The 16,158-nt window shown below is 35.8% G+C and overlaps 1 protein-coding gene across 2 annotated transcripts in view; it reads right to left on the minus strand.

Moving 5' to 3' along the window:
* Positions 1-16,158, minus strand: part of FAM117B (family with sequence similarity 117 member B) — a 68,227-nt gene that overhangs the window by 23,438 nt on the left and 28,631 nt on the right. For both annotated transcript variants that reach the window (XM_043910369.1, XM_043910370.1), the window contains 3 exons: positions 10,993-11,144; positions 4,475-4,567; positions 2,363-2,476 (listed from right to left, as the gene is read on the minus strand). In XM_043910369.1, the coding sequence (XP_043766304.1) occupies positions 2,363-2,476; positions 4,475-4,567; positions 10,993-11,144 (359 nt within the window). The remainder of the gene's footprint in view (positions 1-2,362; positions 2,477-4,474; positions 4,568-10,992; positions 11,145-16,158) is intronic.

Raw genomic sequence — 16,158 nt, forward strand, 5'->3', positions numbered from 1 at the left:
TAGGTCACCATCATTTCTTACATGGATTATAAATCTATTCATAGATTTTCCTGCCCCAATCTCGTCCTGTACCAAATTCATTCTCTACTCTGAACTCATCATGATCATGTCAAAATGCATATCTGATCATTTGTCAACCCCCTGCATTGTAGAAAATAGCTCTCCGGTGCTTCAAAGACAAAGTCCAAATTTCTTAAACAACTGAGACATGAAGACTCTCAGCTCTGGCTAACCTAATCTCTTACTACCACTCCTCCCTAGAGCCATGATTTCTTCTGCGTCCAGAAAGTGAAAGTGAAAATCTCTAGTCCTGTCTCTTTGCAATCCTATGGACTATACAGTCCATGGAATTCTCCAGGCCAGAATACTGGAGTGGGTAGCCTTTCCCTTCTCCAGGGGATCTTCCCAACCCAGGGATAGAACCCAGGTCTCCCACATTGCGGGCAGATTCTTTACCAGCTGAGCCACAAGGGAAGCCCAAAACTAGCTAAATTCTACCTATCCTTCATGGATCACTTAGATACCACTTTCTCTAGAAGCCTTTCTAGACAGCTCATTGTCAATTCAAGGATAAATGCCCCTTCTACAATACTCTGAACCCTTCCTGATGAACATACTCATTATACTGTATAAAAATTAACTGTTTACTTATTATCTGAGATGTGTGGGGGGAAAGCCCCAATAGTTCATTTATCACTACATCCCCTAATGAGTACTACAATACCAGTCATATGGCAGATATTTGATAAATGTTGCACAGATGGAGGAATGGCCTCAAAGCGCGCATATCTCAAAGTGGTACTTTCTCCTCTAGAGAGAGAATCCACTAAACAAAGCCACAATCATGACTTGAATGATATTTTCGTGTTCACAGTCTTAAAGTTTCAATTACTCTGAATACTACGGCCACAGCTATCAGAAGACACACGTGCCTGATCTCTGACTGGCTTTAACACCCAGTAAAACAAGTCAAGTAGTCAGGATGATTGGTGTGTCAAGTGTACAAAAGTCAAGCCACGTGAATTTATTTTTCAAGTTACTATATTTTCTTGTCCTCACCTTCTCCACAAAGAGGCACCTTCATTTAGACAAAAATGAAGTTCATGCGAACTTCAATAGTCTTTATTAAGCAAACTCAACTTGCAGGGGAAAAAAATTTTTGGATAATTTTACCACTGTAATTGATAATTTAAATACAACTTTTAAAAAAATCACTTCAGAAAGTTATAAACTGCTAAAATTCATCAATTAAAATTCAATAAAACTCAATCTTAACTTCTATTGGAGTAAAAACATGGATAGGAAATAAGAACTGGATTTATCTCTTAGAAATACATCTAAATTATTTATGGATGAATTAGAGGGAGTATAAGGTTGGCAAACTCACCTGTAAAACCAGGTGGGTCTGTGGCCTTTTGTGAGTGAGTGGAATATTTAGTATTCCAATAGTCTATTCAAATTTTTCACTTCTTACTTGGTCAATTTTGCATTATCCATTTCTCCAAATATAAACGCAGTTTGTTTAGGCTTTTAAATGCGTCAATGTATATTCATATTTTATAATTAAAATGCCTTATATAGGAAAAAAGTTACTGGAAGCCAAACTGCAATCAAACTATAAATCTGTGAAATCAAGTTTGACCCATCTATCAATATTTTAAGACATAATTAGTTAGCTTTAAAAAAATATATACCTTCACCCATTTCTCTTGAAAACAATCCACATATACTGAACAATCATCAGAAGCTATCAACCTAAAAAGGGAGCACACAAACTTTTTCTTGCTCTCTTTTTGCCAAAGGATGCCATCCAGTTTCAATTCAGTATGAAGCGAAATGCTCCCTGGGTGAGCCATCAAGAGCAGTTCATAGTGTTCAATTAAAAAATCAAAGCAAAAAACCCACTGAAAAAATAAATAAATAAGTAAATTAAAAAAAAAAAAAATCAAAGCAGTTAAAGACCTTTTCTACTAAAAGACTTCATGCGCCAGGTATCATTATCATCATCTGCTGTCACGTGAGGAAACTGGGACTTTGAACAGGTTACCTATCCAGGCTCTGCTCCACAGCCAGTGCTCCTCTGTATTATTCTGCCTCCAATACACCAAACCGACAAAGACAAAAGTCAAAATATGTAACTAGCTATATCTCCTAGAAGTAATATCATTAAAGGAAAATATCATTTTTGTCAACTTAGTATTGTGTTGTTTTTTTTTTTAATGAAAGCTGTGATTCAGTATTTAACCACTGTTTCAAACATGCTTTTGAACATCTTTATCATAAACATTTACCTTTGCAATAAGGTAACACCAGGAAAACAACATATCCCTTGTCTGGATTTCGTGGCATCTTGTGCTCCTACCTGACTCTGGTTAATAGCTGCATGGTTGCCATGGAATGGAGACTGTCTTTCTTTATCTCGATGATGCCGACTGCTGTGTTTACTTCTCTGCAACTGCTGGCGTAATTTTGCAATCTGAAAAGGGGAAAATAAGTGCGTCAGAGTGTCTTCCACATCATATAAAACATATTCTTGTTTAATAATAACCAATAAAACTCAACCCTATTATGTCTTTTGAGTTTTTAAACCATACCGCAAAAATCTGATTTACTTTAAAAAATTTATATGTATATATACACATATCTATATCTATATATGTATAAACGTATATCTTTCTTTCAAAGAAAAAATTATGTTCCAACACTGTTCTGCACCTTTAAGCTTCCCAAGTATTAAACAAATGAAGCTTTTAGCAATTATACCTTATAGCTTTCACAAACAATTCAAAAACAATGATAATATTCTGATTTTCCTTATAGTGAGTCACATTTTATTTAAAATTAGATTTCTTTATCAAATACCTTACCTTCAACAGCTCCAAAAAAGTAAACAGTATTATTTAAAAATCAATTCAAGCCATGAAATGCATTTCCAGAAAAATAAATGACCCAATCAAAAAATGAGCCAAAGAACTAAACAGACATTTCTCCAAAGAAGACATACAGATGGCTAACAAACACATGAAAAGATGTTCAACATCACTCATTATCAGAGAAATGCAAATCAAAACCACAACGAGGTTCCATTACACGCCAGTCAGGATGGCTGCTATCCAAAAGTCTGGAGAGGGTGTGGAGAAAAGGGAACCCTCTTACACTGTTGGTGGGAATGCAAATTAGCCACTATGGAGAACAGTGCGGAGATTCCTTAAAAAACTGGAAATAGAACTGCCATATGACCCAGAAATCCCACTCCTGGGCATACACACTGAGGAAACCAGATCTGAAAGAGACACGTGCACCCCAATGTTCATCGCAGCACTGTTTATAATAGCCAGGACATGGAAGCAACCTAGATGCCCATCAGATGAATGGATAAGGAAGCTGTGGTACATATACACCATGGAATATTACTCAGCCATTAAAAAGAATTCATTTGAATCAGTTCTAATGAGATGGATGAAACTAGAGCCCATTATATGGAGTGAAGTAAGCCAGAAAGATAAACACCAATACAGTATACTAACGCATATATATGGAATTTAACAAGATGGTAACGATAACCCTATATGCAAAACAGAAAAAGAGACACAGATGTACAGAACAGACTTTTGGACTCTGTGGGAGAAGGCGAGGGTGGGATGTCCTGAGAGAATAGCATTGAAACAAGTATACTATCAAGGGTGAAACAGATCACCAGCCAGGTTGAATGCATGAGACGGGTGCTCAGGGCTGGTGCACTGGGAAGACCCAGAAGGATGGGGTGGGGAGGGAGGCGGGAGAGGGGATGGGGATGGGGAACACATGTAAATCCATGGCTGATTCATGTCAATGTATGGCAAAAACCACTACAATATTATATAAAGTAATTAGCCTCCAACTAATAAAAATAAATGAAAAAATAAAAAATAAAAAAATAAATAAAAAACACAAGATGATATTCAAAAAATAAAAAATAACAAATATATTTTTGATTAATGTGATTATTATTAATATTAATAACATTATTCCTTGATGGAGTTTTTCTGTTTTATGGCTACATTATATTTAAAACACAAATGTGCTAATTATAGGCACAAAAAATGGTAATCATAACATGGGGCCATAATCAACTTGGTTACACTGGGTTACTAAATATCAAAAATACTTACCATTGTATATAGAAATAATAAGAATGAATTTGTTGTATCACTACAATTTCATACATTTGATATTTAATTATATTAACAGCTATGGATTCTCATTAAAAAATAAACACACATAATCAGGTAAGTTACGTTTATATTTCCCTATTCAAATCTTTCTATTTTTCTGGTGTTATTTCTCAAGTAATCAAAACTGCCACCAAAAAAAAAAAAAGAAAGAAATTAAAAAACAATGGAACTGACAAATCTTTGCAGCTCACAGCTTCTGGGAACTAGTCAACCAAGGGATCAAATTTTCACACCCACTTCCTTGGAACCATTTTTCTGACCTCCTTAAGCTGATCTGTGCTGCCCCACGATGCTGAACGTTTGTGAGACCCTTTCTTCTTTTCAGAGTATTCTTCAGCCCATGCACTCTCTGTCTATAATGGGAAACAGAAGAAAGAGGTTTTAACAAAATAGTTAATCATTTAACAATAGTGAATGCCATATTTGCAACAACATGGATTGACCTTGAGGGCATCATGCTAAATGAAATGTCAGACAAAGATTAAAAAAATACTGTATGATCTCACACATGGAATCTAAAAAAAAGAAAAAAGCCCATAGAAAGAGATCAGATTTGTGGTTAGCAGAGGGGGAACTGGATGAAGGTGGTCAAAATGTATAAACTTCCAGTTACAAGATAAATAAGTACCGAGGATACAACACAATGGCTATAGTTAACACTTGCTGTATGGTGTATCAGACAGTTGCTAAGAGAGTAGATCCTAGAAGATCTCATCACTAGGAAAAATGATGTTTTTGGTAACTATGAAGTAATGGATGTTAACTAAGCTTATGGTGATCACTTTGCTACACGTATGTCACATCATTATGCTGTATGGCTTAAACTTTACAGTGCCATATGTCAGTTATATCTCAATAAATCTGAAAACATTTTTCCTTTCTAAAAAAAAAGTGTACCATATTTTTCTATTACAAAATACATGCTTATTACAGGAAAATTAGGTATTACAAAATACTTAAAATAACACAAATTACCCATAATTCTTCAGCACCAGTTACCTAACTGCAATACTTTAGCCTATTTCTTTCATTTCTATTACTAATAAAAATTACTATTTTTATATAATTATAAGCATACCATTTACTGAACAAATGCATACTGATATTAGCTAACATTCCTGTGATCTTATTATGTGTTAGGTACTGTGCTTTATGAAAGTAAATGAAAGGTCATCACTGTGCTATCTGATTTAATACATACACAAAGTTCTTCAAGGCCTGTAGATAAAGTAGTGTGACAATGAGAGGTAAGGTAAGTTGCCTGAGGTCTCACAGCTGGGAAGTGGTGAAGCCAAAGATATAAACTTAAAATCCCAGAGTTTAATCTTAATCTCTAAATTATGTCTTTTCTTGGTTTAAATAACTGCAGAGTACTGCTTCAAAAATGTTAAATTCTTAGTGATTACACAAAATCCAGAACTTAAAAACACTTTTCGGGGGGGGGGGGGGGGGCATTCTAGGCACAACTGCTCAGCCTCACCCCATAATAAGAGAAATGCAAGTTAAGGTCATTAAGACTAGGTAATTTGATTATATACACTCTCCTCCATTGCAGGTGTAATGTAAAATTAGTAGTCTTTAGTGAAGGTGACATGGCAACTGCTGTCAAAGTTACAAACGTACATACTGTTTGACACAGTAACCTCTTGGTACTTTATATCACAGATCTACAAATTTATGCCTCTATGCACAAAATGACATATATTATTCCCTGCAGCACTGTTTGTGCAAGCAAGAGATTAGAAAAATGTTAATAGAGGACTGGTCTCCCCTGGTGACTCAGCAGTAAAGATTCTGGCTGCAACACAGGAGACGTTCAATCCCTGGGTTAGGAAGATCCTCCGAAGAAAGGAAAGGCCACCCACTTCAGTATTCTTGACTGGGAACTCGCATGAACAGAGGAGCCCGGCAGGCTACAGTCTTGCAACCATGGGGTTGCAAGAGTTGAACAAAACTTAGCGACTATTGTTGTTCAGTCACCTAGTCATGTCCGATTCTTTGCAACCCTATGGAATACAGCACGCCAGGCCTCCCTGTCCCTCGCCACCTCCCGGAGTTTGCCCAAGTTCATGTTCATTGCAGCAGTGATGCCATCCGGCCATCTCATCCTCTGACGCTCTCTTCTCCTGCTCTCAATCCTTCCCAGCATCAAGGACTTTAACCACCTTAGTGACTGTAATCACCACCATAACCAAACAGGGGATTGGCCAAATAAATTATGGCTTATCTTTACAACAGAATAATATGCAGCTATAAAAATGAGTAAGGAAATCTAAAATGTACTAATACAAAATAATTTCCGTGAAAGTAAAAGTGAAGTCGCTCAGTCCTGTCCGATTCTTTGAAACCCCGTGGACCGTAGCCTACCAGGCTCCTCTGTCCATGGGATTCTCCAGGCAAGAATACTGGAGTGGGTTGCCATTTCCTTCTCCAGGGGATCTTCCCGGCCCAAGGATCGAACCCGGGTCTCCCGCATTGCAGGCAGACGCTTTAATCTCTGAGCCGCCAGGAAAGCCCAGTTTCCATGAGATACTGTTAAATGAAAAAGTCAAGGCTCAGTACAGTATGTACAGCAACTACCTTTATAGACAGAACTGCTAGAAAGAATATATACATACGTAAACTATCTCTGAAAGAAAATACATGGTAACAAAAGAAACTGGTATCAGTGGCTGCCTCAGGGGCAGATGCCTCTCAAATTCTGTACTATATGAAAAATTTATAGCCTATTCAAAATAATACTTCTCTACATGTATGATGTAAAAAAACTTTTAACACCAGGGGAAATTTTTCTATATGGATAGAACAATGTCTTTAAGTGAAAACAAAATTGCAGAAGAATGTATAGAATATGCTATCTTGTGTTTAAGGGGAAAAAAAAATCCCTTTAGGCAAGGATTATCAATGGACACTAAAACATTAGGTGAAAAGTTACTAAGGATAAAAGGAACAGGATATTCACTGGTGCAGAGACATATTCTACAGTTACTTACTAATTCAAAAAGGATAAAGTATCTCCTTTACAAATATGTCATTCATAAAATAGCATAAAGTAACAATGTTATTAAAACTGAAAGAAAGTATGAGAGTGAAAATGAACTGTTCTAAATTAAAAGGAACTAAGAGAAACTAAGTAAAATGCTTGAGTCTCCAATTGGATCCTGGTAAAAAAGAAAGAAATCTTATGTAAATTTAACATGAACTGGATGTTACATGATATTATGTCATTATTCATTTTCCTAGGTGAGCTGCTGGCACTGTGATTACACAAGAAGATATATGCTGAAAGATGTAAGGATAAAGTGCTGTTAAATCCGCAACACACTTTGAGAAAGTACAGCAAATACACACATAAAAGCAGAAAGACTGGAAAAACAAACACGGCTATGTTTAAAACTGCAGAATCTAATGACAGCTAAAACGTCCTTCCCATTTTTTTGTATGTTGAACATTCTCTTAGTAAAAAGTTAAAGAGGGGAAAAAAAATCTTAAGTCATATCAACTGACATTTTAAATCCATTTAGGACAATTTCATAAAGAACCATTTCTATCAAAAAGTATTAGACCAACAAACAAAGGCAGGAAGAATGACAAGAGTTAGAAAGTCATCATTTGGAACTTCTACGGTAATTGTTGATTTAAGCAAGAATCATCAACAGATGCTAAAAACAGTGGGTGAAAATCTGTTGGGGAATGGGGTATTTATAGTCTCAAATATTTCCCCACAGCCTATGCAGGTACAGTTACAAAGGGTATCCGCTGGGTAAAACAACATTACTGACATTGGGCACCTCTTGACGCACATGCACAAAGAACATACATCAACTACAGTATTTCTGTAAAAAATGTTATTACTGAATCGAATTGTTTAAAAAACAGATAAACTCAGGTTGAGAAGATTCAACAAGACACCACCTTGCACCCTTAGAAAATATCAATGTCACAAATGACAAAAGCTGAGGAACTGTTCCAAATTAAAGAATTCTAAAGAAATATGACATCTAAACGTTGACTTGTGCTCCTTCACTGGATCCCAGCTTAAGGAAGAAACTGCTACAGAGAACATCTTTGGGGAAACAAACCAAAAAAATGTGTCTATGTATCCACATAATAAAGAACAGAATTGTATCAATGCTAAATCTTCTGAATTTGATAATTAAATTTTTAAAGTCTGTGTTTGTATATGTTTTCTGAGGTATTTGAGAAGAGTCATAATGTCTGTAAATTACAAAGAGCAAGTAATAACATCAGTGATAATAACAATTATATATTAAAGAACACAAAATATGCAAAAATGTTTATTGGTAAACACAGGTGAGGAGTTCCCTGGTGCTCAATCTACAATTCTTGTGACTCTTCTATAAATTTGAGACTTGTCCAAACAAAGCTTTTAAAAATTAGAGAAATTACTCAAGATATTCAATTTAAGTATAAAAATTCAAGGAAAAGCAAAGGAATATAGAAGTTTCTTATAGATTTAAGAACAAATAAAGATAAAAAAAGAGTATTAATTAGCAAAACAAATAAAAATAAGCATAAAGAGCAAAAGACAGTGTTGTTAATTTCAGTGATAAGATGTTCAGGCAGGAAAAAATACTCAGCAGAAGTTGTTAATTTTACTTAACCTCCTAATTCAAAAGATAATTGCTTTCTTTGTTCAACTAAGAAGCCAAGCCTTTATTATAAGACATTCAGGAATTAATACAAAGTAAAATTGAGTTTTAATTAAGTATGTTTCAATTTTGTTCAATTTTGCATTGTATACTGGAAAGCAATATGTATCTTCTAACATATCAGGTACTAGACTAGGTGTTGGAGTTAGAAAATACAGTTTTTATGTTCAAAGAGTTTTTTCTAGGAGAGAAAGGATAAACAGCCAATTTGGACATCATGTGATGATTGAGGTGCCCTAAGAAAGGCAACTAATCCAAACCTGGAAGGACAGGAAAAGTAGCCAGGAAAGATTCTATGGGATTAGGGGCACCTGCTATAAGCATTAGAGTGTAAGCTATCCAGGCAAATGGTGGGAAAGCATTACAAACAAAACAAAAGACAGGAGCACCAGTCAGGTGGTAGCTAAAGCTAGAACACAGCAACTCGCTGAAGAGACTTACTGAACTTCCACAGAACAAGGGGCTCCCAACGATTTATAAAACTGTATATTCTTACTGGTAGGGAAAATATCTGAACCCACTGAACCTGAAACTGCAGAGGAAATAAAGAGGGTTGCAGAAATATTGAAGGAAATACATTCACACTAATTTTAACGTCACATGTGGATGAAGCTAAAGCAAGTAGAGACCGTATTCATTTTTTTTATTTTATATTGGTGCACAGTTGATTAATAATGTGGCAGTTTCAGGTGTACAACAAAGTGATTCAGTTATACATATATGGGTTTCTATTCTTTTTCAAACTCTACTGTATAGGATAGGAAATGTTGCTCAATATTCTGTAATAACCTAAATGGGAAAAGAATTTTCACTCATTTTCTATACGACCATGCCTTAATCTCAGTAAAGTTACAGATTTTGAATAAACACAAGAGTTCTACAGAACTCTTTGGCTTAAAAAGTCACAATTTCTGAAAAGACTCATTGCTTTTGATGAGTATAGACTCTGCATTTTCATTTCTGTAGTTGCAACTGGAGTATAACCCTCAAGGTAATTTCGAATCCTAAGTATCTACCCTAACAATGGGGCTGGGTTTAAAGAGTATCAGAACAGAAAACAAACTAACCCATCAAGAACATCTGGAATTCTGGGAACCAATATGTAAATCCAAAAACCACTGCAAAGTGTATTTACTTGGTCCCACTCATAAAGTGCTGAGATCAAGCAACCACCAAGTGACATAAATTTAAAGTCTAAATCAAGATGTACCTTAGCTGATTTTCAACAATCGGTATCAAGGATCTTTTCACTCTTTAAATGATTTTCATTCTTCACTAGCCATGAAACTGTTCTGCTCATTTAATCCTTTGCAAATATTCCTGGAGTGGTCTTACTCCATCAAGTATAGTACTGATTTCTGGTGATGAAAGTACAAAAACGGGCAAGCCAGACGCAGGCCTTGCCTTCAGGGGCTTGCCACCCAATGATTATGAGAAAAGTTAAATGATTATACAAAAATTTAACCAAACTATCATTGTAGTTAAGTTGCTGCGACAGAAACTACACCCAACCAAGACACAGTCAACTACTGGCTTTATGATCTTGGACCTTAGTTTCCTCACCCGTAAGACTAGGAGTTAGATCAAATGATCCTTTAATATCCATTTAATTAAAACTTTTTATAAATCTCAAAGTATGAAACTTTGCTTCCAGAGTCCCTTTGTCAGGATATCTACATTTACAGACTCTATCAGCAATATAAAATAATCCCCATTTCCCAAAACATGAAGATTTTTGGCACAAAAATATAAGGTTGGATGAAAAAGTAACCTTAACTGTAACAAATTTTTAAGTCCAAATTCCATAAATGAAATTTACTGTGATGTTCTAAACTGTAAGAAAGTGAGATAAAACATATCCATAAATTACTGCATATATCAGAATTCCTTTGACAACTGTTTAAAACGCACATTCTCAAGACTCAACCAAAACCTACTGGAGAACACGCAAAGGTCAAGCCTGGGGATCTGCATTTTGGATAAGCTTCCCAGATAATGCTAATACGCACTAGTTTTAAGAATTTGAGAGCAGACTAGAACAAACAATATTATGAGAAATGGTTTCAGAGTGAAACGCTTCAAGATAAGAACTGTGATTAACCTACCTGGGTGGCCTTGTCCCGCATGCAAGGAGCAGCCTGCCCATGGCCATCCCGAGGCCAGTGCCCCGCGAGGTACGGGGCAGCGAGCGTGTCCAGGGAGGAGGTTCGGCGGATGATGCTAGAGGGGCTGGAGGAAGGCGGTCTCGTTCTGTCCCCTAGATTTAAGACAGACACATTTACTTAAAAAACAGCTTAGGAAGGAAACAAAGCAGAAACGAGGTCGAGTTTCTCTAACTTAAATATAAAAAGCGAATGACAAGGAGGAATAAGCTACTGATTCACACAAACTTGGATGGCTCTCACAGTAAGGGAGTCCCTGGTGGCTCAGAAGGTAAAGAGTCTCCCTGCAATGCGGGAGGTCCCGGTTCAATCCCTGGGTTGAGAAAATCCCTTGGAGAAGGAAATGGCAACCCACTCCAGTATTCTTGCCTAGAAAATCACATGGACAGAAGAGCCTGGCAGGCTACAGTCCACGGGGTGCAAAGAGTTGACCATGACTTAAGCAACTTCATTTCATTTCCAGATGTATTAAGTAAAAACAGTCACTCTCAAATGGCTACTTATGGCTTTATTTGTACATTTTGGACACAACAAAATTTTAGTAATGGAAGAAAGATTAATGGTTGTCAGAGGTCCACTAGTAGATAGGAAGAGGGAAAGTGAAGTGGCAGGAGAGAACCAGGTGTTACAAAAGGGCAATATGCAGGACCTTTTGGTGACAGGAAACTATTCAGCATCTTGACTGTAGTGGTGGATGTACAAACATAAAAAGGAAATTAAGCAGTACAGAATTTAAAACACATACACACAGGTACAAGTAAAAACTGAAGAAATTTGAGTAAGAGCAGTGGTTTCTACAATGTCAAAATACTATGTCATCCTCAAAAATGTTATCACTGGGGAAAATAGGTTAAGTGTACAAAAGATCTCTGTATTATTTCTTACAACTACAACTAATCTCTACAAAAAAACAGAAAATAAGACAAATGTATCAATATATGAGAGGATTTACGAGCTTAATGTATCCTGAGAAATAAAAAGGCATAATAAGAAAGGCCAGCATCCTTATCTACCCATTTTTAAACTGCTCACCTTGGATTTAAGATTAAGTAAGTGTAATAGGAAAATATTCACTTATTATACCACCTATACTCAGTCAAAAGGAAATACGGCAGCTAAAGATAAAGTTACAGTAAATTTCCACATTAATCAGCTCTGTAAGGCACATATCTTACTGAGTTCTGTTATAATAAATAGACTTCAAGAAACCAAACTAACCAGCCTATAGGAGCTATACTTGAAGACATGTATGCAAATATATTTTCCATTTCAAGCTACAGGATATGTATTTAGATATAAGCCAAAAATAAAAACTAAAAAGAAAAAAAAGAAACTAGAGGTAATGGGAAGTTAGAGGTGATATAGAAAAAATACTCTCATATTTCCTTTTCTTTTTTTTTTGAAGGGGGAAAGTAATAGGCTTAGCTAATTTATATTACAAAAATTTTAAAATTAAAGGATTTAAAAATATGAAACATGAATATAGGCATGAGTAGATTATATTATAATGCTACCATTCTAGCTCTCTCTAAATAACAAATACCTTGTTTTTCTTAAGGCCATATATGAAAACATTTTAAGGTGCCTCTCTCCTAATCATATCACATTATTTCTTGACAAGGGTCTTATATAGTTACAAGTATAAAAGTTCAGTTGCTGGTTATGTGACCCAAATAACAAGAGATTCAATTCCACCAAGATAATAGTTTTAGCAGCTGTGTTGTTGATAATCATAAAAGTTGCTTCACAAGATATGCCTCAAATCCTTAATTTGTTTTCAAAATGGCACAATTATTTCACTAAAACAATGCCTAACTGTTGCAAATGCTAACCATATCTCTGTACAGTTTTCCTTTTATAGTTAAACACAAAATAAATACAGTACATATCCATAAGTTCAAGGAAGCATGTAGTCACATAACTACCTGGGACAAGTGAAAAGCAATAAATATACCTGTACATGACTTTTCCTTTAACTAAAAAATGAATCTTTTCTGGGATAGTCACAAAACTATTGTTCTTGGCCACAAAAAAAGGTACACAGACTATGTAACCTGGGGTATATTCATTAAAATCCAATTGTTAAAAGCTGTCTGGCACTTTTCTTCCTAAACTACATTGCTTCCATCATTGTTCAGTGCACTAATCAAATAGATCTGATTTCATTACCAAGATTTTAAATTATCCAAGCACTGACTTTTCAACTAGACTTCCTAAGACTACTAGATTTTCTGTAACAAAATGGAGAAGAAAAAAGTTACACGTGGTTACACGTAGAAACGCTAAACTTTTTCTTTTGAACTCCCTTCAGGTAAACACTTCCTAAGGGTCTGGGAGCCAGTGCTCAGCCCTAGAAATTAAAAAGACTAAGTTACAGCCTGCCATAGAGAACACAGTCTACATCTAGCTTGTCATTATTCTATTTCAATCCAAGTTCCCAAAATTGACAAGACTTGGTGCCCAATTATGAGGAAGTTTAAGGGAAGGGAGGAAGACTTAAGAGTCAAAGATGACTCAAAGAATTCCAGTCTTTGTGAACAAAGGCTGTATTTACATGGAAGTCCAGAGAAAGAAACTCGTTGACAGCTGACAAGACCCTTCATGATCTGGCTTCTGTGGCCTTCCTTTTTCTTGCCTGCATGGCCTCTAGTCCCAACCACGCTGAAGGCCTTACAGTCCCCAACATGTGCCAAGCCCTGTCTGTCTCTACCTGCATTACCCTCATATCCCTTTCCTGGGTTTGGCTAATTTACACTTAATCTTTGAAACTTCAGTTCAGATGTCTGGAGAGCAGGTGTCAGATGTTTGGAGAGCAGGAATTTTACTTTCCCTTAACCCAATGATTTAAGCAATACCTGACATATATGCAGAGAAGAGAATGACTTCTAATATTTCTATCGTTTATCAACAAGGGCAGGTGTGTCCAATAAATTCAGATACTTTGTTAATCCAAAGTAAATCAACAGAAACTAATACTGCACGGTATCACTTACATGTGTAACCTTTCTTAAAAAGTCAAACTCACATGCACCCCAGTGTTCATCGCAGCACTGTTTATAATAGCCAGGACATGGAAGCAACCTAGATGCCCATCAGCAGACGAATGCATAAGGAAGCTATGGTACATATACACCATGGAATATTACTCAGCCATTAAAAAGAATTCACTTGAATCAGTTCTAATGAGATGGATGAAACTGGAGCCCATTATACAGAGTGAAGTAAGCCAGAAAGATCAAGACCAATACAGTATACTAACGCATATATATGGAATTTAAAAAGATGGTAACAATAACCCTATATGCAAAACAGAAAAAGAGACACAGATGCACAGAACAGACTTCTGGACTCTGTGGGAGAAGGCGAGGATGGGATGTTCAGAGAGAACAGCATTGAAACAAGTATACTATCAAGGGTGAAACAGATCACCAGCCCAGGTGGGATGCATGAGACAAGTGCTCAGGGCTGGTGCACTGGGAAGACCCAGAGGGACGGGATGGGGAGGGGGGATCGGGATGGGGAACACATGTAAATCCATGGCTGATTCATGTCAATGTAGGGCAAAAACCACTACAATATTGTAAAGTAATTAGCCTCCAACTAATAAAAATAAATGGGAGAAAAAAAAAAGTCAAACTCATGGAAACAGTAGGAAAAGTGACGGCCAGGGGTATGGGAGAAACAGGGAAAGGCTGATTGGAAGAGTATAAATTTTCAGCTATAAATGAATAAATAAGGTCTGAGGTGGTAATATATAACATGGTGACTACAACTGGTTAACACTATACTGTATAAGTGAAATTCACTGAAAGAGTAGAACTTAACGTTCTCTTGCATAAATGAAAAAAAAGATAAATATGTGAAGTGATGGATGCTTTAATGAACTAAATGGGAGGAAGCTTTGCACAATGTATACATATATTCAATCACTATGAGCTATGCTTTATATACCTAACAATTTTCTTTGTTAATTATAAACAAAGCTGAGAAAAAGTAAATCAAAGCAACAAAAACAAAGGTTCAAACTTGACTCTGCTCTTTAAAAATCAGGTCTTAAAGAACTTACAGCAGGGTGAGGCAATGAAAACTTCAGTAAATGCCCTGGGCTCTGGAGTTCAGAATGCCCCAGACATCAGCACCAGTTCCTGGGTAATTTCAACGGCAGTAGGAGAGCATCCCAAACCATGGCCCTCAGACACCACATCAGAAAGTTTACCGACATTATTAGAGTCAGGTATTTCTAGAATGTATCACGTATTGGCTTAAAAGCTGTATTTCTTGTTATCCACAAAGTCAATTAACAAGCAGAAGGGATAAACTAGACATATGCATTTGTTCAGAAAGGAGAAAAATACTCTTCCTTCTTTAGGTATAAAAATGATAATAAATATTAACTATAAAGAAATCAAACAGTACTAAAAAAAAAAAAAAAAAAAACCCACAAAGTCCCAAAGGGCCACCACTCAGAGATAATCATTTTAATCAGTATTTATTTTCAGAAATCTGTCTACATTTACACACATGTACAATTTTATATAAATGAGGTCCCATTAGGCGTGCTATTCCTTACTGTTGAGAAAGAAAAAGGGCATGTCAAGGACCTATTTCCACTGTAATAAATATGAATCTATATCACTATTTTTTAAAGTTCATTTATTTTTATTTGAAGGATAATTGATTTACAATATTGTGTTGGTTTCTGCCATACATCAACATTAATCAGCCATAGGTATACATGTCCCCTCCTTCTTTCATCACCATTTTTAATATTAATAGCTGTACAGTATCCAATTGATTGGATACATCACAACTTAATCTTATAGTGATGGACATTTTCAGTGGCAGATATATCTCGTTTTATGCTTACTTATCTCTTTATGCAAAATTTCTAGACATCAAATCTTGTATCTAAAGGGTAAACACATGTTAAAATTTTAAATATTGCCAAATTACCTGCCATCAGAATTTTGCCAAAAAAAATAAAAGAATTTTGCCCTTACAAGAATACTCATTTACCACATTCTTAAGTATATTTATTAATTTTTCTCAATTTTTCCAAAGACTAAAAATATCATTTTATTTGCATTTCAATTATTATTGAGCTCTAAA

Source organism: Cervus elaphus, chromosome 8 (assembly GCF_910594005.1).
Source record: "Cervus elaphus chromosome 8, mCerEla1.1, whole genome shotgun sequence".
Classification (NCBI taxonomy): Eukaryota; Metazoa; Chordata; class Mammalia; order Artiodactyla; family Cervidae; genus Cervus; species Cervus elaphus.